At 43.3% G+C, this 27,897-nt stretch overlaps 1 protein-coding gene across 2 annotated transcripts; it reads left to right on the forward strand.

Moving 5' to 3' along the window:
• The first annotated feature begins 21,337 nt into the window (after positions 1-21,337).
• Positions 21,338-25,947, forward strand: LOC125515127 (probable protein phosphatase 2C 21). Of its 2 annotated transcripts, none has more exons than XM_048680557.1 (12): positions 21,338-21,439; positions 21,516-21,631; positions 22,675-22,799; positions 22,899-22,968; positions 23,342-23,447; positions 23,645-23,750; positions 24,418-24,534; positions 24,648-24,783; positions 24,870-24,934; positions 25,021-25,073; positions 25,313-25,367; positions 25,449-25,947. In XM_048680557.1, the coding sequence occupies exons 3-12, from the start codon at positions 22,707-22,709 to the stop codon at positions 25,608-25,610; spliced, it is 963 nt and encodes a 320-aa protein (XP_048536514.1). In that variant the 5' UTR covers positions 21,338-21,439; positions 21,516-21,631; positions 22,675-22,706; the 3' UTR covers positions 25,611-25,947. The 2 variants fall into 2 exon arrangements, with proteins under 2 accessions (XP_048536514.1, XP_048536513.1); XM_048680556.1 differs by having other exon boundaries at positions 22,691-22,799.
• The last annotated feature ends 1,950 nt before the right edge of the window (positions 25,948-27,897 follow it).

A 27,897-nucleotide genomic window follows, 5' to 3' on the forward strand; every position in this document is an offset into this window, starting at 1 on the left:
GCCCCATTGCAACTCCATCAGCACTCACGATAGAAGCACTCAGTTGTCCAGAAACTCTAAGAACCTTCTTCCTTTCCCTGCATCTCTTCAAATGTTTGCGCAATGAACTTGTTCCATGTTTACGCTCAGCACAAATATTCCTTGCACAGTGTTTGCACTCAGCAGCTACAACTATGCCATCAACACGGATTGGCTCATATTCTTTCCACACTTTAGACAAAAAATTTCTTCCCGGTTCAGAAAATTTTCTCATGTCAATGATCTCAACCTATCCCTCTTCATCCACATTATTGAAGGAAATATGCCCTAGAGGCAATAATAAATTTATTATTTATTTCCTTATATATCATGATAAAAGTTTATTATTCATGCTAGAATTGTATTAACCGGAAACATAATACATGTGTGAATACATAGACAAACAGAGTGTCACTAGTATGCCTCTACTAGACTAGCTTGTTAATCAAAGATGGTTATGTTTCCTAACCATGAACAAAGAGTTGTTATTTGATTAACGGGATCACATCATTAGGTGAATGATCTAATTGACATGACCCATTCCATTAGCTTAGCACCCGATCGTTTAGTATGTTGCTATTGCTTTCTTCATGACTTATACATGTTCCTATGACTATGAGATTATGGCAACTCCCGTTTGCCAGAGGAACACTTTGTGTGCTACCAAACATCACAACGTAAATGGGTGATTATAAAGGAGCTCTATAGGTGTCTCCAAAGGTACATGTTGGGTTGGCGTATTTCGAGATTAGGATTTGTCACTCCGATTGTCGGAGAGGTATCTCTGGGCCCTCTCGGTAATGCACATCACATAAGCCTTGCAAGCATTGCAACTAATGAGTTAGTGTGAGATGATGTATTACGGAACGAGTAAAGAGACTTGCCGGTAACGAGATTGAACTAGGTATTGAGATACCGACGATCGAATCTCGGGCAAGTAACATACCGATGACAAAGGGAACAACGTATGTTGTTATGCGGTCTGACCGACAAAAGATCTTCGTAGAATATGTAGGAACCAATATGGGCATCCAGGTCCCGCTATTGGTTATTGACCAGAGACGTGTCTCGGTCATGTCTACATTGTTCTCGAACCCGTAGGGTCCGCACGCTTAAGGTTACGATGACAATTATTATGAGTTTATGCATTTTGATGTACCGAAGGTTGTTCGGAGTCTCGGATGTGATCACAGACATGACGAGGAGTCTCGAAATGGTCGAGACATAAAGATTGATATATTGGAAGCCTATGTTTGGATATCGGAAGTGTTCCGGGTGAAATCGGGATTTTACCGGAGTACCGGGAGGTTATCGGAACCCCCGGGAAGTATATGGGCCTTAGTGGGCCTTAGCGGAAGAGAGGAGAGGTGGCCAGAGATGGGCTGCGCGCCCCTCCCCCCCCCTTGGTCCGAATAGGACAAGGAGAGGGGGCCGGCCCCCCTTCCTCCTCTCTCTCCTCTTTTCCCCCCTCCGCGAATCCTATTCCAACTAGGAAAGGGGGGAGTCCTACTCCCGGAAGGAGTAGGACTCCTCCTGGCGCGCCCTATGATGGCCGGCCGGCCCCCCTCCTTTGAACCTTTATATACGGAGGCAGGGGCAACCCCTAGACACACAAGTTGATCCATGTGATCATATTCTTAGCCGTGTGCGGTGCCCCCTTCCACCATAGTCCTCGATAATATTGTAGCGGTGCTTAGGCGAAGCCCTACGATGGTAGTACATCAAGATCGTCATCACGCCGTCGTGCTGACGGAACTCTTCCCCGACACTTTGCTGGATCAGAGTACGAGGATCGTCATCGAGCTGAACGTGTGCTAAAACTCGGAGGTGCCGTAGTTTCGGTGCTTGATCGGTCGGGCCGTGAAGACGTATGACTACATCAACCGCGTTGTGCTAACGCTTCCGCTGTCGGTCTACAAGGGTACGTAGATCACACTCTCCCCTCTCGTTGCTATGCATCACCATGATCTTGCGTGTGCGTAGGAAATTTTTTGAAATTACTATGTTCCCCAACAGTGGTATCAGAGCCTAGGTTTTATATGTTGATGTTATATGCACGAGTAGACCACAAGTGAGTTGTGGGCGATATAAGTCATACTGCTTACCAGCATGTCATACTTTGGTTCGGCGGTATTGTTGGACGAAGCAGCCCGGACCGACATTACACGTACGCTTACGCGAGACCGGTTCTCCCGACGTGCTTTGCACATAGGTGGCTTGCGGGTGACAGTTTCTCCAACTTTAGTTGAACCGAGTATGGCTACGCCTGGTCCTTACGAAGGTTAAAACAACACCAACTTGACAAACTATCGTTGTGGTTTTGATGCGTAGGTAAGATTGGTTCTTGCTTAAAGCCCGTAGCAGCCACGTAAAACTTGCAACAACAAAGTAGAGGACGTCTAACTTGTTTTTGCAGGGCATGTTGTGATGTGATATGGTCAAGACATGATGCTAAATTTTATTGTATGAGATGATCATGTTTTGTAACCGAGTTATCGGCAACCGGTAGGAGCCATATGGTTGTTGCTTTATTGTATGCAATGCAATCGCCCTGTAATGCTTTACTTTATCACTAAGCGGTAGCGATAGTCATAGAAGCATAAGATTGGCTAGACGACAACGATGCTACGATGGAGATCAAGGTGTCGCGCCGGTGACGATGGTGATCACGACGGTGCTTCAAGGATGGAGATCACAAGCACAAGATGATGGCCATATCATATCACTTATATTGATTGCATGTGATGTTTATCTTTTATGCATCTTATCTTGCTTTGATTGACGGTAGCATTATAAGATGATCTCTCACTAAATTTCAAGATAAAAGTGTTCTCCCTGAGTATGCACCGTTGCCAAAGTTCGTCGTGCTCAGACACCACGTGATGATCGGGTGTGATAAGCTCTACGTCCATCTACAACGGGTGCAAGCCAGTTTTGCACACGCAGAATACTTAGGTTAAACTTGACGAGCCTAGCATATGCAGATATGGCCTCGGAACACTGAGGTCGAAAGATCGAGCGTGAATCATATAGTAGATATGATCAACATAGCGATGTTCACCATTGAAAACTACTCCATTTCACGTGATGATCGGTTATGGTTTAGTTGATTCGGATCACGTGATCACTTAGATGATTAGAGGGATGTCTATCTAAGTGGGAGTTCTTGAGTAATATGATTAATTGAACTTAAATTTATCATGAACTTAGTCCCTGATAGTATCTTGCTTGTTTATGTTAATTGTAGATAAATGGCCTGTGATGTTGTTCCGTTAAATTTTGATGCGTTCCTTGAGAAAGCAAAGTTGAAAGATGATGGTAGCAATTACACGGACTGGGTCCGTAACTTGAGGATTATCCTCATTGCTGCACAGAAGAATTACGTCCTGGAAGCACCGCTGGGTGCCAGGCCTGCTGCTGGAGCAACACCAGATGTTATGAACGTCTGGCAGAGCAAAGCTGATGACTACTCGATAGTTCAGTGTGCCATGCTTTACGGCTTAGAACCGGGACTTCAACGACGTTTTGAACGTCATGGAGCATATGAGATGTTCCAGGAGTTGAAGTTAATATTTCAAGCAAATGCCCGGATTGAGAGATATGAAGTCTCCAATAAGTTCTATAGCTGCAAGATGGAGGAGAACAGTTCTGTCAGTGAGCATATACTCAAAATGTCTGGGTATAATAATCACTTGATTCAAATGGGAGTTAATCTTCCAGATGATTGCGTCATTGACAGAATTCTCCAATCATTGTCACCAAGCTACAAGAGCTTTGTGATGAACTATAATATGCAAGGGATGAATAAGACTATTCCCGAGCTCTTCGCAATGCTGAAAGCTGCGGAGGTAGAAATCAAGAAGGAGCATCAAGTGTTGATGGTCAATAAGACCACTAGTTTCAAGAAAAAGGGAAAAGGGAAGAAGAAGGGGAACTTCAAGAAGAAAAGCAAGCAAGTTGCTGATCAGGAGAAGAAACCCAAGTCTGGACCTAAGCCTGAAACTGAGTGCTTCTACTGCAAGTAGACTGGTCACTGGAAGCGGAACTGCCCCAAGTATTTGGCGGATAAGAAGGATGGCAAGGTGAACAAAGGTATATGTGATATACATGTTATTGATGTGTACCTTACTAGAGCTCGCAGTAGCACCTGGGTATTTGATACTGGTTCTGTTGCTAATATTTGCAACTCGAAACAGGGACTACGGATTAAGCGAACACTAGCAAAGGACGAGGTGACGATGCGCGTGGGAAACGGTTCCAAAGTCGATGTGATCGCAGTCGGCACGCTACCTCTACATCTACCTTCGGGATTAGTATTAGACCTAAATAATTGTTATTTGGTGCCAGCGTTGAGCATGAACATTATATCTGGATCTTGTTTGATGCGAGACGGTTATTCATTTAAATCAGAGAATAATGGTTGTTCTATTTATATGAGTAATATCTTTTATGGTCATGCACCTTTGAAGAGTGGTCTATTTTTGATGAATCTTGATAGTAGTAACACACATATTCATAATGTTGAAGCCAAAAGATTCAGAGTTGATAATGATAGTGCAACTTATTTGTGGCACTGCCGTTTAGGTCATATCGGTATAAAGCGCATGAAGAAACTCCATACTGATGGACTTTTGGAACCACTTGATTATGAATCACTTGGTACTTGCGAACTGTGCCTCTTGGGCAAGATGACTAAAACACCGTTCTCCGGTACTATGGAGAGAGCAACAGATTTGTTGGAAATCATACATACAGATGTATGTGGTCCGATGAATATTGAGGCTCGTGGCGGATATCGTTATTTTCTCACCTTCACGGATGATTTAAGCAGATATGGGTATATCTACTTAATGAAGCATAAGTCTGAAACATTTGAAAAGTTCAAAGAATTTCAGAGTGAAGTTGAAAATCATCATAACAAGAAAATAAAGTTTCTGCGATCTGATCATGGAGGAGAATATTTGAGTTACGAGTTTGGTCTACATCTGAAACAATGCGGAATAGTTTCGCAACTCACGCCACCCAGAACACCTCAGCGTAATGGTGTGTCCGAACGTCGTAATCGTACTTTACTTGATATGGTGCGATCTATGATGTCTCTTACAAATTTACTGCTATCATTTTGGGGTTATGCTTTAGAGACGGCCGCATTCATGTTAAATAGGGCACCATCAAAATCCGTTGAGACGACACCTTATGAACTATGGTTTGGCAAGAAACCAAAGTTGTCATTTCTTAAAGTTTGGGGCTGCGATGCTTATGTGAAAAAGCTTCAACCTGATAAGCTCGAACCCAAATCGGAGAAATGTGTCTTCATAGGATACCCAAAGGAGACTGTTGGGTACACCTTCTATCACAGATCCGAAGGCAAGACATTCGTTGCTAAGAATGGATCCTTTCTAGAGAAGGAGTTTCTCTCGAAAGAAGTGAGTGGGAGGAAAGTAGAACTTGATGAGGTAACTGTACCTGCTCCCTTATTGGAAAGTAGTACATCACAGAAACCTGTTTCTGCGACACCTACACCAATTAGTGAGGAAGCTAATGATAATGATCATGAAACTTCAGAACAAGATACTACTGAACCCCGTAGATCAACCAGAGTAAGATCCGTGCCAGAGTGGTACGGTAATCCTGTTCTGGAAGTCATGCTACTAGATCATGATGAACCTACGAACTATGAAGAAGCGATGGTGAGCCCAGATTCCGAAAAATGGCTTGAAGCCATGAAATCTGAGATGGGATCCATGTATGAGAACAAAGTATGGACTTTGGTTGACTTGCCCGATGATCGGCAAGCAATTGAGAATAAATGGATCTTCAAGAAGAAGACTGACGCTGACGGTAATATTACTGTCTACAAAGCTCGACTTGTCGCAAAAGGTTTTCGACAAGTTCAAGAGGTTGACTATGATGAGACCTTCTCACCCGTAGCGATGCTTAAGTCTGTCCGAATCATGTTAGCAATTGCCGCATTTTATGATTATGAAATTTGGCAGATGGATGTAAAAACTGCATTCCTGAATGGATTTCTGGAAGAAGAGTTGTGTATGATGCAACCGGAAGGTTTTGTCAATCCAAAGGGAGCTAACAAAGTGTGCAAGCTCCAGCGATCCATTTATGGACTGGTGCAAGCCTCTCGGAGTTGGAATAAACGCTTTGATAGTGTGATCAAAGCATTTGGTTTTATACAGACCTTTGGAGAAGCCTGTATTTACAAGAAAGTGAGTGGGAGCTCTGTAGCATTTCTGATATTATATGTGGATGACATATTACTGATTGGAAATGATATAGAATTTCTGGATAGCATAAAGGGATACTTGAATAAGAGTTTTTCAATGAAAGACCTCGGTGAAGCTGCTTACATATTAGGCATAAAGATCTATAGAGATAGATCAAGATGCTTAATTGGACTTTCACAAAGCACATACCTTGACAAGATTTTGAAGAAGTTCAAAATGGATCAAGCAAAGAAAGGGTTCTTGCCTGTGTTACAAGGTGTGAAGTTGAATCAGACTCAATGCCCGACCACTGCAGAAGATAGAGAGAAAATGAAAGATGTTCCCTATGCGTCAGCCATAGGCTCTATCATGTATGCAATGCTGTGTACCAGACCTGATGTGTGCCTTGCTATAAGTCTAGCAGGGAGGTACCAAAGTAATCCAGGAGTGGATCACTGGACAGCGGTCAAGAACATCCTGAAGTACCTGAAAAGGACTAAGGATATGTTTCTCGTATATGGAGGTGACAAAGAGCTCATCGTAAACGGTTACGTTGTTGCAAGCTTTGACACTGATCCGGACGATTCTAAATCGCAAACAGGATACATGTTTACATTAAACGGTGGAGCTGTCAGTTGGTGCAGTTCTAAACAGAGCGTTGTGGCGGGATCTACGTGTGAAGCGGAATACATAGCTGCTTCGGAAGCAGCGAATGAAGGAGTCTGGATGAAGGAGTTCATATCCGATCTAGGTGTCCTACCTAGTGCATCGGGTCCAATGAAAATCTTTTGTGACAATACTGGTGCAATTGCCTTGGCAAAGGAATCCAGATTTCACAAGAGAACCAAGCACATCAAGAGACACTTCAATTCCATCCAGGATCTAGTCCAGGTGGGAGACATAGAGATTTGCAAGATACATACGGATCTGAATGTTGCAGACCCGTTGACTAAGCCTCTTCCACGAGCAAAACATGATCAGCACCAAGGCTCCATGGGTATTAGAATCATTACTGTGTAATCTAGATTATTGACTCTAGTGCAAGTGGGAGACTGAAGGAAATATGCCCTAGAGGCAATAATAAAGTTATTATTTATTTCCTTATATATCATGATAAAAGTTTATTATTCATGCTAGAATTGTATTAACCGGAAACATAATACATGTGTGAATACATAGACAAACAGAGTGTCACTAGTATGCCTCTACTAGACTAGCTTGTTAATCAAAGATGGTTATGTTTCCTAACCATGAACAAAGAGTTGTTATTTGATTAACGGGATCACATCATTAGGTGAATGATCTGATTGACATGACCCATTCCATTAGCTTAGCACCCGATCGTTTAGTATGTTGCTATTGCTTTCTTCATGACTTATACATGTTCCTATGACTATGAGATTATGCAACTCCCGTTTGCCGGAGGAACACTTTGTGTGCTACCAAACGTCACAACGTAAATGGGTGATTATAAAGGAGCTCTACAGGTGTCTCCAAAGGTACATGTTGGGTTGGCGTATTTCGAGATTAGGATTTGTCACTCCGATTGTCGGAGAGGTATCTCTGGGCCCTCTCGGTAATGCACATCACATAAGCCTTGCAAGCATTGCAACTAATGAGTTAGTTGTGAGATGATGTATTACGGAACGAGTAAAGAGACTTGCCGGTAACGAGATTGAACTAGGTATTGGATACCGATGATCGAATCTCGGGCAAGTAACATACCGATGACAAAGGGAACAACGTATGTTGTTATGCGGTCTGACCGACAAAAGATCTTCGTAGAATATGTAGGAACCAATATGGGCATCCAGGTCCCGCTATTGGTTATTGACCAGAGACGTGTCTCGGTCATGTCTACATTGTTCTCGAACCCGTAGGGTCCGCACGCTTAAGGTTACGATGACAATTATTATGAGTTTATGCATTTTGATGTACCGAAGGTTGTTCGGAGTCTCGGATGTGATCACAGACATGACGAGGAGTCTCAAAATGGTCGAGACATAAAGATTGATATATTGGAAGCCTATGTTTGGATATCGGAAGTGTTCCGGGTGAAATCGGGATTTTACCGGAGTACCGGGAGGTTACCGGAACCCCCGGGAAGTATATGGGCCTTAGTGGGCCTTAGCGGAAGAGAGGAGAGGTGGCCAGAGATGGGCTGCGCGCCCTATTAACCGGAAACATAATACATGTGTGCCTTAGTGGACTAGCTTGTTAATCAAAGATGGTTATGTTTCCTAACCATGAACAAAGAGTTGTTATTTGATTAACGGGATCACATCATTAGGTGAATGATCTGATTGACATGACCCATTCCATTAGCTTAGCTCCCGATCGTTTAGTATGTTGCTATTGCTTTCTTCATGACTTATACATGTTCCTATGACTATGAGATTATGCAACTCCCGTTTGCCGGAGGAACACTTTGTGTTCTACCAAACGTCACAACGTAAATGGGTGATTATAAAGGAGCTCTACAGGTGTCTCCAAAGGTACATGTTGGGTTGGCGTATTTCGAGATTAGGATTTGTCACTCCGATTGTCGGAGAGGTATCTCTGGGCCCTCTCGGTAATGCACATCACATAAGCCTTGCAAGCATTGCAACTAATGAGTTAGTTGTGAGATGATGTATTACGGAACGAGTAAAGAGACTTTCCGGTAACGAGATTGAACTAGGTATTGGATACCGACGGATCGAATCTCGGGCAAGTAACATACCGATGACAAAGGGAACAACGTATGTTGTTATGCGGTCTGACCGACAAAAGATCTTCGTAGAATATGTAGGAACCAATATGGGCATCCAGGTCCCGCTATTGGTTATTGACCGGAGACGTGTCTCGGTCATGTCTACATTGTTCTCGAACCCGTAGGGTCCGCACGCTTAAGGTTACGATGACAATTATTATGAGTTTATGCATTTTGATGTACCGAAGGTTGTTCGGAGTCTCGGATGTGATCACAGACATGACGAGGAGTCTCAAAATGGTCGAGACATAAAGATTGATATATTGGAAGCCTATGTTTGGATATCGGAAGTGTTCCGGGTGAAATCGGGATTTTACCGGAGTACCGGGAGGTTACCGGAACCCCCGGGAAGTATATGGGCCTTAGTGGGCCTTAGTGGAAGAGAGGAGAGGTGGCCAGAGATGGGCCGCGCGCCCCTCCCCCCCCCCTTGGTCCGAATAGGACAAGGAGAGGGGGCCGGCCCCCCTTCCTCCTCTCTCTCCTCTTTTCCCCCCTCCGCGAATCCTATTCCAACTAGGAAAGGGGGGGAGTCCTACTCCCGAAAGGAGTAGGACTCCTCCTGGCGTGCCCTATGATGGCCGGCCGGCCCCCCTCTTTTGAACCTTTATATACGGAGGCAGGGGAAACCCCTAGACACACAAGTTGATCCACGTGATCATATTCTTAGCCGTGTGCGGTGCGCCCTTCCACCATAGTCCTCGATAATATTGTAGCGGTGCTTAGGCGAAGCCCTGCGACGGTAGTACATCAAGACCGTCACCACGCCGTCGTGCTGACGGAACTCTTCCCCGAAACTTTGCTGGATCGGAGTCCGGGGATCGTCATCGAGCTGAACGTGTGCTAAAACTCGGAGGTGTCGTAGTTTCGGTGCTTGATCGGTCGGGCCGTGAAGACATATGACTACATCAACCGTGTTGTGCTAACGCTTCCGCTGTCGGTCTACAAGGGTACGTAGATCACACTCTCCCCTCTCGTTGCTATGCATCACCATGATCTTGCGTGTGCGTAGGAAATTTTTTGAAATTACTACGTTCCCCAACAATTATCTCCCTCTTGTTCTTGTTCTTCTTCATCATCATCTTCTTCCTCATTTTCTTCTCCTTCCTCTTCTTCTTCATAGTCAACATCTTCTTCATCAGCCTCATCTTCTTCAAAATCAACCATACGAGTGTCTTGTGAACGTCCTGCGGAGCAAAGGACACAAGTGTTAACATTACAATTACGAGTATTTCTTATTTTAGCAACCATTAATTTGCATCCCTAGAAAAATAAAGATTAACAATACTCACCATGATAAGCTCTACAAATTTTTATCGAAGAAGGAGACACCCCTGGGGGTGGTTGAGCCCTTCTCATTGTCGCACCGGATATCAACGATGAACCACCACTTTGGTATGCCTCATGGTCCCCTTGTTCCTCTTCCATTTTTCTGATCAGAGGGAAATATAGGAACATTAGAGAGCATTAACTTTCAAAATCAACAGCAGATGTAATACACAAATTTCATTTACTTGTACTAGTGCAGGACAACCAACAAATTTTGTATATGAACTTAACAGAATTTGGTTTGAGAATCCAAACAGTTAATAGGATTCGGGGGAAGAAATTTACAAAGCACTGATAATATCTAAACACACGCACGAACATACATCGATGGAGCCATACACTACTAAACCGCCTCATCGCCGAGAAAATTCTGCGCATTTATTGATCACAACTACACAAACAAACTGCTACGAATTAGTTATTAGAAGTCGTAACATGTTTCAAATTTGATAAATAGTACTATCACAAACCAATCCGGTCCAGGCATGGTTTTTGTTCTACTTTGACAAGCAAAATAAACAAAGGTACTACCATGATCCCCAAATCTGTTGCTTGCTCTGGGCAAAATGATCCACTATAAAACATTTCCAATCAAATATGATCTAGTTCTTCATGTAATTGTTCATATACACTGACTGAATGACACTATGACAGGGACCAACACTGTAGAACTACTACAGAACCAACACTGCAAGTAACAGATCCCATGGCTACAGAGTACACTGACTGAAAGTAGCAGAATCAATTACAAGACCGGTGATTGCATTGCAGACAACACTGACGAATAACCAAAACAAGACCGGTGCTTGCATTGCAGCTGCGCTGGGACAGGGAGGAAGCCGGCAAGAGTCTCACCTGCGAGATGATGACGTTGAGGACAGCGACCGGAATGGCGAGGTAGACGGTGGACGGGACCGCAGGTCAGCGAGCTCGACGGTGACCAAGACGACGAACGAGAGGCGGGAGGAACGCCGGCGGCAGCGGGCCAGCAGAGATGTTCAGGGGCAGCCGGCGGCGGCGGCAGATCGACAGAGAAGGTCGGGGGCGGCCGGTAGAGAAGGTCGGGGGAGGCCGAGGGCGGCAGAGATGGCCGGCAGCGGCAGAAATCGTCGGGAGCGGCCTACAGAGATCGTGGGGGGCGGCGGCAGAGATGGACTAGGGCAGCGCAATCAGACGGCTGGGTCGACCCGTCTGGTCCATCGGGTCACACGGTGCCGGCTCCGCTGACCCGTTTTATGTTTCGAGGCCAACCCACCTGGCCCATTGGCCCCGAGATTTTGGGCCGGGTCAGTGACCCAGCGGGCCGACCCGACCCATTCCCATCTTGAGGCCCAAGAATAAGTAAGACCCATCTTGATGGCCGGCCAAATTAGTGGCAGCCTAGTCAGTTACGGGGAGTGCATTGTCTCGAAAAAGAAAAGGTTACGAGTGCAAGGCCATATCCCTAATCGACCAAACCAGCTCCCTGCTCCGTCGCCGCTACCATCAGGAAAAATCGATCAAGCGACGGGACAGTTACGGAAAAGAGCCGGCTATGCGGGGAAGGTGATGATACGCCGCGTCTTGCGCTAGTACGTTCCCACGACGCGCACGGCAACCAGAGCATCGCCCTGATGCGTGCGTCGTCGAGACTCGGCATGATGTGCACGGCGACTAATGCAAACGGCGGCGGCGGCGGCGGTGATGGCGGCATGCGGCGCTCGCGTGGCTCTTGATGCACGCGGTGGCGGCAGCACGTTGCGATGCGCTCGCCTCACACCTGATGCGCGCAGCGGAGGAAGCACCACCATGAGGCGAGGCGCGTCAGCAAAAACGAGAAGACGGCGGCGCTCGGAACTGACGAGCGACGACACCGGTAGGATGCGTGCGCGAGGCAAGACTTACGGCGCCACTGATGCTGGCTGAAGCACGTGATCCCTGATGCGCATGTACCACACCTCCACGCGCGATTTTTTAGGCATGTTATATGAAGACAGATTAATCTACTGCTAATTCTCAAACAGGTTCATGCAATTAGATCTAACCTTGCTACTGATACCAAATGAAAGATTAATTGCTGAGATTATACCATTGCCAAGGTCCTGACGAGCGGCAAGCATGTCGTCTTCTAATACATATGAACACAATTTGATCTGATGCGGAATTTAGTGGACAATAGATAATTATACCTCCATTTAGCGAGGCCATCTCGGTAGAGAAATTGAGTCTGAAGTTGATGACGGATTGCAGCAGCGTCTCCAGCACTTCACCGGAGAAATGGCAAGGCCTTCACGTCAATGAGCCACGCTCTCCTGATTGGAAAAGGAGCGATTCTGGGAGAAGACGATGACTAATGTGATGGACTCATGTTTACGTGCATCTGCTCCCTTATATAATGCGCTGACTTTGACTGTGGGACCTCAACCATATTAACATAAATTCGGCCCCCCAATCACGGGTCCAATTGTTAATTGCCATTTAATTGGTATTAACCCCGAAATTAATTAATAAGCCCATATTAACTTATGATAATTAACGTTTTGACCATTTAATCACATAATAATTCCAACAAATGGCTCCCTTTGACGGCAGCGACGGACGCAGGGGCGAGCTGCTGGGTGCTAGATAGAGAGAAAATGGGTGCGTGGTATGTGGAGGCTTGTGCCGGGACAAGAAATGAAAGGTCAAGGCGTTGAGCGATGGGTGGACCTGACTCAAAGAGCTGCGCGTGAGAACAAAGAAAGAGAAAAAAGAGTGCTACGTGAGCGAGCATTATGAGGACATTAATTTTAAATGAACATTTCTTTCCCATGGAAACATTTTTTGGTACAGGCTGACAGTCCCTCATTTTGAAACACATCATTTCTTAGTATTGAATACATTTTTGCTTTCCCCTGGTTCTACATTCTTATGTGTGTACAATTCCTCAGAGATGAGCGGCTTATTTAGCCTATGCGAGAGCTTAGGTTGTAACTTGACCATGAGCAGATTAGTTGATGTTTCACGAGATAATTGTATTTATAGTCCTCATAGTCGTTGGCAACGTCCAATTTGGTCATGGGGATTGCAAAGTGTTTCAATAGGGTTCTGGTACATGAAAATACGTGATCAATATGGTCCTGAGGTTGAAATGTCAGTCCTAGCTCTACATGTTGCATATATACCTTGAATTTCTTTCGTATGCCACGTCAGCCTGGATCCGCTCGTCAGAATGGACTCATACGTCAGTGAGATATTTCTTCTGTATGCCACAAAATCTAGACGATGGGGTTTCGAACCCGATACCTGTGCAGTCCTTTTTATAGGAAATCTATTTAGTGTTTTTTTTAGTGAATACAAATCTATTTAGGTATACACAGTCTTTTTTTCTTTGGGCTGGACGGGTATGTTTTTTTAAAGCTACGGCCCAGCTGTCTTCTTTGTGTTCTGGTTTTTTTGTTCATGTTCATTTTTTTGTGGTCTCCATTTGGGCGAGCGACCTCGTGCGTACCTCCCCTGCACTCACTATGTACAGAATTTTTGAAATTTCAAATATTTTTATTCATGTTTTTTCTTAAAATTGGTAAAAAAATACAAATTGGTGTTAATATTTTTCGAATTTAATTTTTTTCGTCGAATTCTAAAAACCACACCATATTTTTGAAGTTGCGAACATTTTCTAAATTCATGAATTTTTTAAAAAATTCGTAAATATTTTCTGAATTCACGAAAAACATTTTGAAATGGCATACATATTTTTGGAACCCATCAACAATTGTTTTTTGCATAGTCGAACATTTCTTGAAATTCGGGAACAACTTTTGAAATTTAGAAACAGTTTTGTTTGTGACGGACATATTTTGAATTCATGAATATTGTTTTGAAACAGGGAACATTTTCTAAAAATTTAGAAACATTTTTTGTAGACATGAAATTTTATTTTTGAATCATGAACATTTTTCCAATCAATGAACATTTTAGAAAATACTCATGAACATTTCATAAATTCATGAGTTTTTTTAAAAGGCATCGACACGTATATAATAAATAATGCTTCCCCATATTTAATAATAATGTTTTTTCCTTTTATTTCTTTTTGGCCGACTGACATATGGCCCTATACAGACATGTCCTAAGCTGACACGTGTCACCTACAGAAATATAAGACACGTATGCAGCGTGTAGAGTCAGAACTGACGTTTCAACCTCTGGACTATATTGATCACATATTTTCATGTGCCGGGAACGTATTGGAGCACTTTGCAACCTCCAGGATCAAGTTGGACGTCGCCAACAACTACGAGGACTATAGATGCAATTATCGCATGTTTCACCCACGAAGTAGGAAAGGTGCAAAATATTTATAACCACCCGGGTAAGGAAGGGGACAATAGGCTGGATCTTTAATCACCGAATTTCCTTCTCGCAAAAAAATAATAATCACCGAATTCCCCATACATATAGTCCTTTTTAAACTGATTTACAAAATCATTAGAAAAGGAAAAGATAAGGTATCTTTTCATGGGCAGCGAGCAAACATCCTTGCTAAGGAACATGGGCACATCAAGTTCTATTCCTATGTACCTAGAGACTCATCCCACTATCCTATTTATATTAACAATAGTCTATCCAAATCAGCGCATCCTGCCACATTAGCAACTGCCGCCTTGCACGCATTGATCCGTTACGAAACACAAGAGCGTGCATTATGTTAGTACCACAATCTTTCACCCACGTGGGTTAGCTCAAAATCACTAATTGAGTAGTACTTATTGCAAATATCATCCCAGCTTCCCAGGTTGTGATAAGTGACGTGCTGCATGTGCGATGCTACTGCATGTGTGTCAGTTATCGCAACCTGTGAGTTTTCGTTTTTTTTCGTAGATCCGTTTATTGAAAATGTTTTATCTCTTGAACCGTGTGTTCAAATCTAGAACCATTTTTATCGTTCAATTCCTCGCACCAAGATCTTTAAAACTAGATTCCATGTTGATATATTTTGATAAAGTTTTTTTCACGAAAAAAGAAGATGAAAAAACTAAATCGGGAGCACGGTTTTTTTTCGTTCCAAAAGAGGCACGGCCGTGCCTCTCGCGGAAGGAAAAAAAGAAAAAGAAAATAAAATGCGTATTTTTTTTGTTTCCGAGGAAGCACGGCCGTGCCTCTCGCGAAAGCACAACTATGCCACTCGTGGAAGCAAAACCGTGCCTCTCGCGAAAGAAAAAAAACAGAAAACACGTTTTTTTCGTTTCCGAGAGGCACGGTCGTGCCTCTTGCTAAAGCACAACCGTGCTTCTCACAGAAGAAAAAGAAAAGAAAACACGTTTTTTCGTTTCCGAGAGACACGAACGTAGGGATGAAAATGAAGTGGAAACTTTCCGCTTTTCCGGAAGAAAATTGAAAACAGACAGGAAATATGAAAACGGAAATGGAAATTTGCAAAACAGAAGTAGAAATGGAATTTTTTTTATATTGAAACGGAAACAAAACGGAACAGTGTTTTCCGGTGGAACAAACATGAAAACGGAACTTTCCATTTCCGTGAATATGGAATTTTTGTGTTTACTATAGGCTTATGGCTCCTCTGTAGCCCAACCACCAAACAACACACAATGACACAATGAACATAATGATCATTTGAACCCTAGCTTGTACTACTACACTCGTATTCAACTAGACCCTATATGCAATTGTCCAATACTACTGCAATACTGTGCTAAGTTGCTAACATAATCATATTATTTTTTAGCCATGTTACCAATTCATTAAATTTGTTTGTTTTTGTGTGCATTTCTCTACGATTTAAGGGGGTTTTAAATTCCGGGAAACGTCTACTTCTGTTTCCGTGTCCGCTTTGTGTTCCCTCCGCCTTTGTTTCCGATAGTACCTGTTTTCGTTTTCATTTCCGGGATTTCCGTATTTGTTTCCACTTCTGCAAACAAATATGATAGCACTCAGTTCCGTCTGTTTTCGCTCCGTTTTCATCCGTACACGGCCGTTACTCTCGCGAAAGCATAACCGTGTCTCTCGCAGAAGCAAAACCGTGCCTCTTGCGAAAGGAAAAAAAACAGAAAATGTGATTTTTTTTCATTTCCGAGAGGCACGGTCGTGACCCTCGCGAAAGCAAAACTGTGCCTCTCGCGGAAGAAAAAAACACGTTTTTTCATGGAATTTTTTTCCAAATTCTTTTATCCAAAAACTAAGGAAGACCGGTGAAAAACCAAAACGTAAAAGAAACCCGGGAAAAAAACATTTTAAAAGCCGAAAACGCGTGCGAAAAATAAAAAAAATAAAATCCAGAGGAAGACGTCCAGAGCGCGACACGTGATGGATGGCTGAGAGCGCGTCAAGTGATGCTGATCGTTGTTAGGCTCTCAAGGAGCACTCGTCACCTAGTTACTCCTGAGTTAGCTTGCACCTGGGTTGCACGAAGCCTCTTATTAGTACGTGGGCTGTAGCGGTCTTCTTCTTCAAGCGTTGCAGCGCCTTTCAATGAACGATTCTACCAGAGAAAAAGATAAGAAAATAGCCCATCTAACCATCGCACTAACCCGGTCACGGTTCATCTTTCTCCACTACGACTCTTATCGCCGCAACTATCTCTTCGTGTCCGCCTACCATTCCCGAATAGCACTCTGTTGCCCTTCCACTTGATTTATTCATTCTCATCACGACATTCAATTCAATTTTGGTTACATTCACTCACCACCACAAAGGAGCAACGTTTAACTTACGTTCCTCAATCCCTTTTATTCATGAAGTTCCTCGACCCAAGCAACACCTCTTTAGACCATTCTGCAGTTTTTGTTTTTCTTTGTTTTTAGGTTTTTCTTTTCGTTTTACAGGTTATTTCATTTCTTTATCGGCTTTCACTAGTTTTTTCATTTCTTCACTTTTCTTTGCCTTTTTTGTTTCTTTCTTGGTTTTTATTGATTTCTTGCTTTTCTTTAATATTTTCTTCGCTCTTTCTTGGTTTTTATCGATTTTCTTTGTCATTCTTTCTTTTTCTCGGTTTTGATTGTTTCCCATTCTCATGCACAGGTTCCTTTTTCCTTTCTTTTTCTTTGTTTCCTTTTCGGTTTTTATTGGTTTTGTTTTTTGGTCTTTTCTTTCTTTTTTTGGTACTCCCTCCATTCCACAATGTAGTGCTTCCTCAATCCCCGTGCTTCAACTTTGACCGTAAATTTAACTATTAAGACCGATTGCGGTGGGGGCAAAAGTTATATCAGTGAATTCGTATTCGAAAGAAGTTTTTAATTATGTAACTTTTTCTCCCACCTCAATCGGTCTCGTTCGTTAAATTTATGGTCAAAGTTCGACCTCGGGAAGCGGGACGCACTATATTTTGGAATGGAGGGAGTATAGAATAGGAGCATTTTTATACTCATTAAATATTTTATTCAAATACATGAAACTTTTTTTGTGTACACCTTGAACACTGTTTCAAATTCATCATTAACATTTTTTAAACATATTTTGGTGATGTCAACTTTATTATATGCATTCAACATTTTCGTGTACACCAGGAACTTTTTATACATGTTAATTATTTTTCAGATACATGCTTAGCATTTTTTTAAATACTACTTTTTATGTACACAATGTACATTTTGTATATATCAGGAACTTTTTTAAGACATATTTAACCTTTTAAATATTTGATTAATTTTTTTATACACGGTCACAATTTTATAAAATTTATGGTTTTATTTCCAATTTTTTAAATATACGTTCTACACATTGTTTAACACATTTAAATTTTGTAAATACATGAACATTTTATCATATGTATGTTTTGATGACTGCTTTTTTCACACACCTTATACATTTTCCATATACATTTGAAACATTTTTTATACACGTTTAACATTTTTAAAGTGCATTATTAATATATTTTAAACACATGTTTTTGAACATTTATTGTTCGAATATGTGTTAAATATGTTTTTCTAATATGTCTTGATTTCCCCCAGATGTTTTCAACATTTTTCTTAATGTTGCACCAGCACTTTTGTAACACCGCACAAACATTTTTTCAATCCTAAGTATTTTTCCAAATATATAGATAAATAAATAACTATATATATATCAAAAAAAGAAAAAAAATGAGATAGAGGAACGAACTATGGAAGCAAACAAATGAAATATGAAATGAACTATCAGTCTTACCTGGCTGCCCCATTCTCACGTTGCTTAAAGCTAGGGGACGCTTTATCTCGCTTCAAGCGAGACAAAGGCGCACTCGTCACCTAGCGCGTTGTCCGCCATTTTCCTTTTTCTTTTTGAGGCAAGGCTATGATCCTGAGGCTTGGGCCAGTTTTTTTCGTGCAGGATTCTGCAGAATCACGATTCTGCATAATTTATCCCAGAATCATGACTCTGCAAAATTTCTCCCAGAATCTACTTCCCATAGAATCTGTCGTCGAGTTCTATTCTGAGATTGCAATTTGAGAGTGTGGAATGAGTGTGTGTGCTTAAATGTCTGTACTACCCTTAGACAAAAACTATTTGATGAATGGTTAACACTGTTGTTTCGAATAGTATCTTATTGAATATGAGCACGAAAGTGATTTACAAATATCATAAAGCGCTAAATATTACAATTAGAATGGTTTTAAAGTTTTGTTTGTAACAAAAGTGGATGAACTAAATAGAACATGAATAATCTCAATATACGAGACTACCAGCAATAGCATCACGTATTGCGGTCATGGTACCATCATCTTCTCGTGGCAGAGCGTTGGCACCTGTAAAACAAGAATGGAGGTTGCACATATGCATCATTGTTATACTTGTCAAAAGACTCATCATGTAACTTGCTAGCATTAATCCAATTGTGGACATATATACGTGCAATGACAATCATCTTGTGGGTCTCTGGCTTGTACCCTGGTATGTCTCCGAGAATTTGTCATTTCGTCTTGAGAACACCAAATGCTCTTTCGATGATATTTCACAAAGAGAATGCTGATGGTTGAAAGTCTCATGTATCCCCACCGACGGGTGTTGTTAGAAATCTGGTACATGGTATTGTTGCCCTTTGTATCGTGCTAGATATCCAACCCTGTTTGGATATCTAAAGTACACAATGTAATATTTATCTACAGTGGGACAACAAAAGACATTAGAAATTTACGACATACCATCCTGTATATAACAATATGGACATACAAGAGATTACCTATGGGGGTTGTGGAAAATGATCATAACAAACTATATCATCGCTCCATACATGTGTGTCATGAACATATCTGAGCCATCCAGGAACAACAAACGTGAACCTCATATCAAATCAATACATTTTCACTTGTATAACCTTTCCTATTCCTGTGTTGGAGCTCCAACTCATTGGTTACAACCACTTCAATGTGTGCTCCATCTATGGCTCGATAGCATGTTGGAAATAAGGCCAATATTTTTTGTAAGCATTGGGTGAGGTTCAAAAAAAGTTGGATCAATTGGTCTAATGTAATCATCACCCATAGTGGTCTGACATGTACCCACAAAATCAAGTTCTTTTCCCTCAAGATTTTTCAGACCGAGATTTTTCATAATCTGCTCAAAAGAACCGGGCCTTATAGTATGCTCATCGATGAAAAAGATAGTCTCTGGTTTGGGCTGTGCCAGGTCACTGCGATGCTCGGGCTGGGCCTCTTTTCGCCAAAACTGGCCCAGTAGATTGCTTTGGGACCCGAGCCGAGCCCAACCATGTTCCGTTTCATTTATAGCAGAGGCAGAGGATTTGTACCCTGGTATGCCTTCGAGAATTTGCCAATTCGTCTTGAGAACACTAAGTGCTCTTTCAATGACATTTCGCAAAGAAGAATGACGATGGTTTGATGTCTCATGTCTCCCCACCGATGGGTGCTGTTAGATATCCGACCCCTCTTTGGATATCCGAAGTACACAATGTAATATTTATCTACAGTGGGACAACAAAAGACATTAGAAATTTATAACATGCCATCATGTATACAACAATATGGACATACAAGATATTACCTGTGGGGGTTGTGGAAAATGATCATAACGAACTATATCGTCGCAAAAAGTATGTTTCTAATCTCGAGCCAAATGCTCCTACCATGAACAATAAAACCGTAAAAAATAGATTTTTTTTCAAAACATTCTGATTTTTCTTGGCAAACTTTAAGAAATGTTTGAAGTGCATTCAAATTATGATCACGAAATCACATTGGAGCAAGTCGTGGCGAAAAACAAAACAAAATCGTAGCTAAAAAATGCGTTTGGAAGTAACATTTTTAGAGTACCGGTTTTGTTTTTTTACCACGCCTTGCACAGATGTAATTTTGTGATGAATTTTTACATGCACTCCAAAAATTCTTTAAAGTCTGTCACACAAAAAAATAGAATTTTAATAATTTTTTAATTTTTTAATTTACTATTCATGCAGGAGCATTTGAGCTCGAGCTTAAAAACTCCACATCCTATCATCGCTCCATACATGTGTGTCATGAACAGATCTGAGCCATCCAAGAACAACAAACGTGAACCTCATATCAAAATCACAACATTTTCACTTGTGTAACCTTTCCTATTCCTGTGTTGGAGCTCCAACTCATTGGTCACAACCACTTGAATGTGTTCTCCATCTATGGCTCCAATAGCATGTTCGAAAAGAAGGCCAAAACTTTTCTTCTAAGTATTGGGTGAGGTCGAAAGAAAGTTGGATCAATTGGTGTAATGTAATCATCGGCCATGCGGTTTACACACTTCAAAATCTCATGAAACTTTTTGTTAATGATAGAATGACTACGTGCGAACCGATCTGTGACATTGTCAGTGGTCAGACATGTACCCACCCCCCCCTCACAAAATCGAGTTAGTTTCGCTCAAGATTTTCGATAATCTGCTCAAAAGAACTGGGCCTTATAGTTTTTTTTTGAGACAACTGGGCCTTATAGTATGCTCATCGACGAAAACGACAGTCTCTGGTTTGGGCTGTGCCAGGTCACTGCGATGCTCGGGCCGGGCCTCTTTCCGCCAAGACTGGCCCAGTAGACTGCTCGGGGACCCGAGCCGAGCCCAACCACGTCCCGTTTCGTCTACAGCAGAGGCCGAGGACGCGGTGCTCTCACTTGGCTTCGCGGGAGGGGAGGGAGACGTCGTCGTCGTCGTCGGCGTCGGTTGCGTCTCCACTCCGCAGGTTAGCCGCCGGCCTACTCCTCCCCCCACCTAGGGTTTGGTGCTTCATCAACCAGAGCTGTCGTTGTTCCTCACAGGAGCCGCAGCCGCAGGCACCGCCGCCTCCCTCCTCCTCTCCGGCGAGCTCAGCGCGGCGGCCCCCCTCGCCGCGGAATCCGCTGCTCGTCCCGCTTCCGCACGTCCGCAGGTCCAGGTGAGAAGCACGCCCCCCCTCCTTCCCCCTCCCCTCCCGCAGCAGCAGAGGGCACGCATTTTCGGCTGGGTACCGTACGCTCCAGGGTGAATGTTCGGATTTGGGATCGGAATTTTTTCCGGGAAAGTTGTGAGCTGAATCAGCGAGCCGGCTGTTCTTAGTTATTCGTGTGATTTTATAAATGTCTGTACTCGAGGAAGGGGAGGGTTCAGCAAGGGGATTTGGATGGGGAGGGTTCGGCAAGGAGCCTGATTGCTGCTTAGTGCTCTAGATGGTGATCTTCTTACTAAGTGGCATGTAATGTCACTTGACATGTTTCTATTGCGTTGCTTAGCCCATGACATTGCTGTAGCATGAGTTCTGCTGTGTGATGTTCCTTCTACGATGACAGATTCTGTCTGTCCATGCATTTGTAACTGAATCACCTGCTGATGTCAAGATTCGTTTGCTATAATATATAGTTACTCACGTTCCTACTTGCTGGTATGGTTCATGAATGCTTCCTAATGGTGCCAATCCTTATAATTTTCCTAGTCTGTGCGAAAAATTGGTTGCTGACCCATTATGTAGATATATCTCACCTTGCTGGTGTCAATATTCAGTTGCTTCCACAAAGTTAATTGTTCAAGTACTAGTTGGTTCCTGCTCTAAACCATTTGTAATCATGTCACCTGCTGATGTTGAGATTCATATGTTATAATGTATAGATTACTTGAGTTCTTAGTTATTGGTGTGATTCATGAATGCTTGTTTATGGCGCCATGGCTGTATTTGTTTCTTAGTTCATACCAAGCAGATATGGCAAATGATTAGTTGAGCTCTGGTGATTTTCTTAGTGAGTAGTATGCAATTTCACTTGACCTGCTTCTAGTGTGTTGCTTAGCCCAATCTGTGTGCAACCCGTAAGGGCTTCTCCTCGCCTCGCCCCTTCACCAAGCAGAGTTCGCATTTCATCCATAGTGTATTTCATGAACAATTGTTTTTAGATGGATGCACTGGAGAGAAGTATGAGGTTATACTTATGATCGCTGAGTAGATTTTAGTATATAATTGTTTCAGCAAAAGCGAACCCACCATGGGTCAAGGTCCGTCTCTGAGCCATGAGAATAGCTCGATCGAATATGCTGCGGGATCTAGTAAAGGATCAAACTCAAAAGTTGAAAACGTTGTGAGTATTGCACCATTTCGCACCAGTCTAGTAAAATGCTGTGAGCGATGAAGTAATGTGGTGAAATCCTAACTTTAGTTTTCTCCCTTACTTTTTCAGCATTGCACTATCCTTGATTTAGATGGCTCCAGCTCCACATCATTCTTCGGTGTTTATGATGGCCATGGAGGTTTGATTATGATTTCTGACCTTGTTACAACAATTCTGAATCTTCAATCTGTAGCATAATCATTGTTTCCAGATTTGAATTGTGCATTGAGTAATGTCTTGGAGTTTCATTTTTTTTAGCAAGTGTTGTGATTTGTGACGAATAATCCGAACATTCCTTTTGATCTCTTTTTCTCTGATAGAGGGGAAGGGTCATGGATGTATAAAAGATTCTCACTATGTTGTGTGTACCATTTCTTTCAAGTGATATATTGAAGGAAATTCAGCTAGTCATGTTCATTACATTCTTTTGGATATAAGCTTCTAGCGCATTATATTGGTTTTGCATTCTTGTTATGAAAATGCCAGATTGAGCTATGCATTTTGTGTTTCAGGAGCTGATGTAGCATTGTATTGCGCTAACAACTTCCATAGAGTGCTGGTAAACGATGGAGATTATAAGGATAATTTGGATGTGGCACTGAAGCGTGCGTTTACCAGGTTATTTAACAATCATGTAGTCAACATTCAGGCTGCATAACTGTTCTCCTTTGTTGGAGGCAGTGAAATACATAACATTGCTACTTCTTAATTTGTAACATTGTTCCTTCTTTATTTGTAACATTCATGGATATTATAAGGATAATCTGGATGAGGCACTGAAATCTGTAACATTGTTCCTTCTTAATTTGTTGTAGAATGGACGAGCAACTGGACCAAAATGATGACTGGAGGACATTGGCGAACCCTCCTGGTGTCGGTGTCAAATTGCTATGTTTTCCCAGCACCGCCCCTCGTGTCCAGGTTTGGTTTCTTCCATGATTATCAAGTAATTCTGCAAGATTGAGTTTTGAAGAAGTTGATTAGGATTCTATCTTTTGGATAATATGCATGCTGTTATTCATATAAATGGACTGGAAGGGATCAATTGCTGTAATAGGATTATGAAGGCTCTACTTTACCTATTTAAGATGTGAATCTGAGTTGGAAGTGGTATGTATATGGAGGCTTTACTCCTTTACCTAACTTCTAAGTTGGAAGTTAGAATAGTTAGTTGTGCCCAGTTTACCGAGTTAAAGACAAATTCTCTAAGTTCTCGGTTTTTTTTTGAGCCCTTAAGGACTGTATAAAAACTCCTACAGTTGTATATTAATAACAAAGGGGTAAAATACAATTACATTGTTACAATATGTACAGAGCATGACTATTTGCCTATCCCATAGATTCAAAGGCACTAGTATGAGAGTCTAGGAGTAGGGAATTGGGGCAGGAAAGATCCACAAAGTAGGAGTAGAACTAGTGAATGTCGTGGACTAGGGAGAGAATGAAATTCCAAAGTTCCATCCTAAACTCTTCTTGGTTATTACACCTCGGTTGTTTTATCATACTGCCAAAATTTAGGTATGACATGAGAAATAACTATTTCATGAGTTCGAATTACTCATCTGTTTGATTTGCTCTTATATTGAAGGGAACTCCATACATGGAAGGGAGCACAGCATGCGTGGTTCTCATTAGAGGAAACCAGATCATTCTTGGGAATGTTGGCGACTCTTGTTGTGTACTCTCAAGGGATGATAGTCGGCAGGTATAGTGACAGTTTCATTATCAAATTTCTAATACTTAATTGTCCAACTCTTTCTCATGAGAAATGTTTTCAATGAGTATCTAAGAACTCTTCGTATTTCAATTAATCTAAAGGCAACTGAGTTATCGACCAACCACACGCCAGAAAATCAGGATGAAAGGAACAGAATTAAAACTGCTGGAGGGCAACTACTCAACGTAGGTGGCGCTGATCTTGTTAATGGGATACTTCCTTTGACAAGAGCTATTGGTATAGACTTACTTGATTTTCTTTTTGGTCGGTTGCATAATTGCATTAGTTTCACTGCACTGACATTTTGCATACTTGCATTTCAGGTACCTTCCGTTTCAAGCCACCTTCTGCAGGACATATTGTGACATGTATTCCAGACATGCACATTGTAAGTTTGTTGTTTAAAGGTGTTCGTGGAGTATAAAAACTTGTTTCCATGGGTGTGTTATAATGGGAATCAAATTTTTTTGCTAGGCGGACATCACTCATGATACCAAGTATCTTCTTATAGCAAATCGCGCATTCTGGTTAGTCCCCTGCTAAAATAAGTGGTTACTTGAAATGTGTGCTTTATTCATCTTGCAAGAGCTTAATTAATAATCTTATCAGTTCATAAAACATTCACACCAATAAGATCATCTGAAGTTGTGGAATAACATATCTTGTGCCGTAGTATTCTACTCAGCTGGGGGAATGCTTTCAGACATCATTTATATTGCTCTTAATGCTAAAACATTGGACTTTTTTGTTCCCCTCCCCCTTTCAGGGATACCACTCCTATATCAAGTGAGATGGCTGTCAAGTATTTGAGGCAGTATTCTGTAAGCCCTTTTTTACTCATTCATTTTTGCTGTTGTTAATTGATGTGGCTTATGCCTAACAAATATGTTGTGTCAACACAGGGGAGCTATAGTGTTGCTAGCATGTGCGATAAGCTTCTGAATCTTTGCCGCAACCCGGTGGACAACTTGACGCTGATACTGGTTTACTTCAAGCCGAGTGCCAGGCTCCCACGTCCGGTCCCGCCTGCTCCCACCAACTTGCCCGTGCCCGTGGTTGGCTAGCGAGCTGCACGTAGGGAGCTCTGAGTGGAGTCTTGATCGAGAGGATAGAGGGAGCTCATGGGCCTGGAAGTTCTGCAGTGCTATATGTTTCATGTCTTGATGTGATGCCATACGAGAATGATGATAACATGGCGTAGGTACGAGTTGTTCAGCTTACACTAGTACTGATTGGTGCATGCTTACTGAGATCTGTTTAAGAGATTTTGCTTTGGAGTTGGGTTCTTCACGCGCTTAGTTTTCCGCGTTTGACCTGATACTGTAGTTTCTAAGAATTCCTATGTGTTGCAGAGTACTATGCCTTTCTGAATCTGAATCGCACTGAATTCTTGTTTCTGTAGATCGACTAGTGCTTCTGTAGTTGCTCACCGCCTTCAGAATTCTTGTTTGCTATTCTATATATTAACCCCAGCCTAGTGTAAGTAACAAAACTAGAATCCATCAGCAATGCCAAATGAAGATCATTTACTTACTCGTAGAGCTCTAGAGCACGTCATCTTTTTAACGAGTATATTGCTTAAAACCATCACAATTTGTGGCTAGTGTAACAGGTTGCCACCTACAAATAACCACCAACTCTGCGGGAGTTAAATGGAACCACACGATTGACTGAAAACCACCACTTTACTTTCGTGACATTTTGCACTGAACCGAAAATTTGATAGTGGCAAAAAACATTGAGCCATTTTCTGAGCACGTTTTTTTTCCAGGAAAACGCAAGAAGGGCTTGCATTTCATTGCTTTGGAAAGGAAGGGAGTCTCGGTTACAATCCTCCTAGGAGGGAATTACAGTGTCTGGGGGCACATCAGTGCACGTCCCAAGTTTGCGGCAAGATGGCACGAAGCCCTAGGGCGCCGGCTTTGGCCCAAAGGGCGGCCTCATCTTTGATCTTCGTGAGCAAGTCGGACGTCGAGGGTTGGCCTCTGTTGAAGACGCAATCGTTGCGGTGCTTCCATATCATCCATGGGACGAGGAGGGTCACGGAGGCGAGGCCCTTGCGCATGGGCATTGGGGTGTCATGTCGCGCCGTGCGCCACCAATCATTGAGAGAGATCTCTCGGTCGGGCGGGGTGCAGGGGAGTCTGAGCCAGTGCAGTACGTCGTGCCAGATCTGCCTGGCGAATGGGCAGGCGAGGATGAGGTGGTGCATGGACTCGGGGGCCTGGTCGCAGAGGAGGCATCGTGCGGGGTGCTGCAGGCCGCGACTGGCGAGGCGGTCGGCTGTCCAGCACCGGTCCAGGCGGGCGAGCCAGTGGAAGAAACGGACGCGCGGGGGCGCCAAGTTCTTCCAGGTGAGCTTCCATGCGTCGCAGCGCATGGAACCGTTGAAGGTGGCGAGGTAGGCCGATTTGGCGGAGTAGACGACGCCGCTTGTGTTCCACTTCCAGATGAGGCGGTCTGGCTCGCCGGAGAGGGTCGTGGCGTTGATGGCTTGCCAGAGCTGTAGGTATTGTCCGATCTTGTGCATGCCGATCGTGCCGCGAATGTCCCGTGCCCATTGGTTGGCCTGGAGTGCATCGGCAACGGTCCTAAGCTTGCGGCGGCGCTTGGGAATGCGCGCGTAGAGGAGCGGCGCAATCTCACAAACAGAACTCCCGCCAATCCATCGGTCTTCCCAGAAAAGGGCCTCCGTGCCGTTCCCTAGCTGCATGGTGGTAGATGCGAAGAAGAAGGCACGCTCCTCGCCAGTGAACTGCAGGTCGAGGCCGGCCCATGCTCTGGTGCTGTCCGTGCAGCTGAACCACAACCAGCGGGTGCGGAGCGCGAGGCTGGTACGGCCAAGGTCGCGCACGCCGAGGCCACCAAGCGGGAGCGGCCTAGCGACGCGTTGCCAGTTGACGTGGCAGTGACCTCCGTTTGCCTCCGCGCGCCCAGCCCACAAGAAGCCTCGCTGAATTTTCTCGAGTGCCCGGATGGTCTTCTTGGGGGGCGCGAGAGCAAGTAGCTGGTGAATCGGGATTGCGCCGAGGATGGCCTTGACGAACACGAGGCGGCCGACTTTGTTCATGAGATGCGCCTTCCAGGTGGGTAGCATGCCGGCCGTTTTGTCGACGACGGGCTGTAGCTGTATGGCCGTGGGGCGATGCAGACTTAGGGGGATGCCCAGATATGTGATCGGGAACTCGGCGAGGGGGCAGCCCAGCAGGTTGACCGCGGGCGCGACCTCATCAGCGGCGCATCGGATCAAGGTGGCGGAGCTTTTGGCATAGTTGACGAGGAGGCCTGAAGCTCGGCCGAAGAGGAGCAGGATGCTCTTGACGGCCGTGATGTCGCCGACGGTGGGGTGGC

Source organism: Triticum urartu, chromosome 6 (assembly GCF_003073215.2).
Source record: "Triticum urartu cultivar G1812 chromosome 6, Tu2.1, whole genome shotgun sequence".
Taxonomy (NCBI): domain Eukaryota; kingdom Viridiplantae; phylum Streptophyta; class Magnoliopsida; order Poales; family Poaceae; genus Triticum; species Triticum urartu.

Bases quoted from the DNA above. Each gene is read 5' to 3' on its own strand.
- LOC125515127 (XM_048680557.1), top strand. From the start codon at position 22,707: ATGGGTCAAGGTCCGTCTCTGAGCCATGAGAATAGCTCGATCGAATAT. The intron at 23,751-24,417 runs GTTTGGTTTCTT...CTTATATTGAAG, and splicing joins GCACCGCCCCTCGTGTCCAG to GGAACTCCATACATGGAAGG. The intron at 24,535-24,647 runs GTATAGTGACAG...ATTAATCTAAAG, and splicing joins CAAGGGATGATAGTCGGCAG to GCAACTGAGTTATCGACCAA.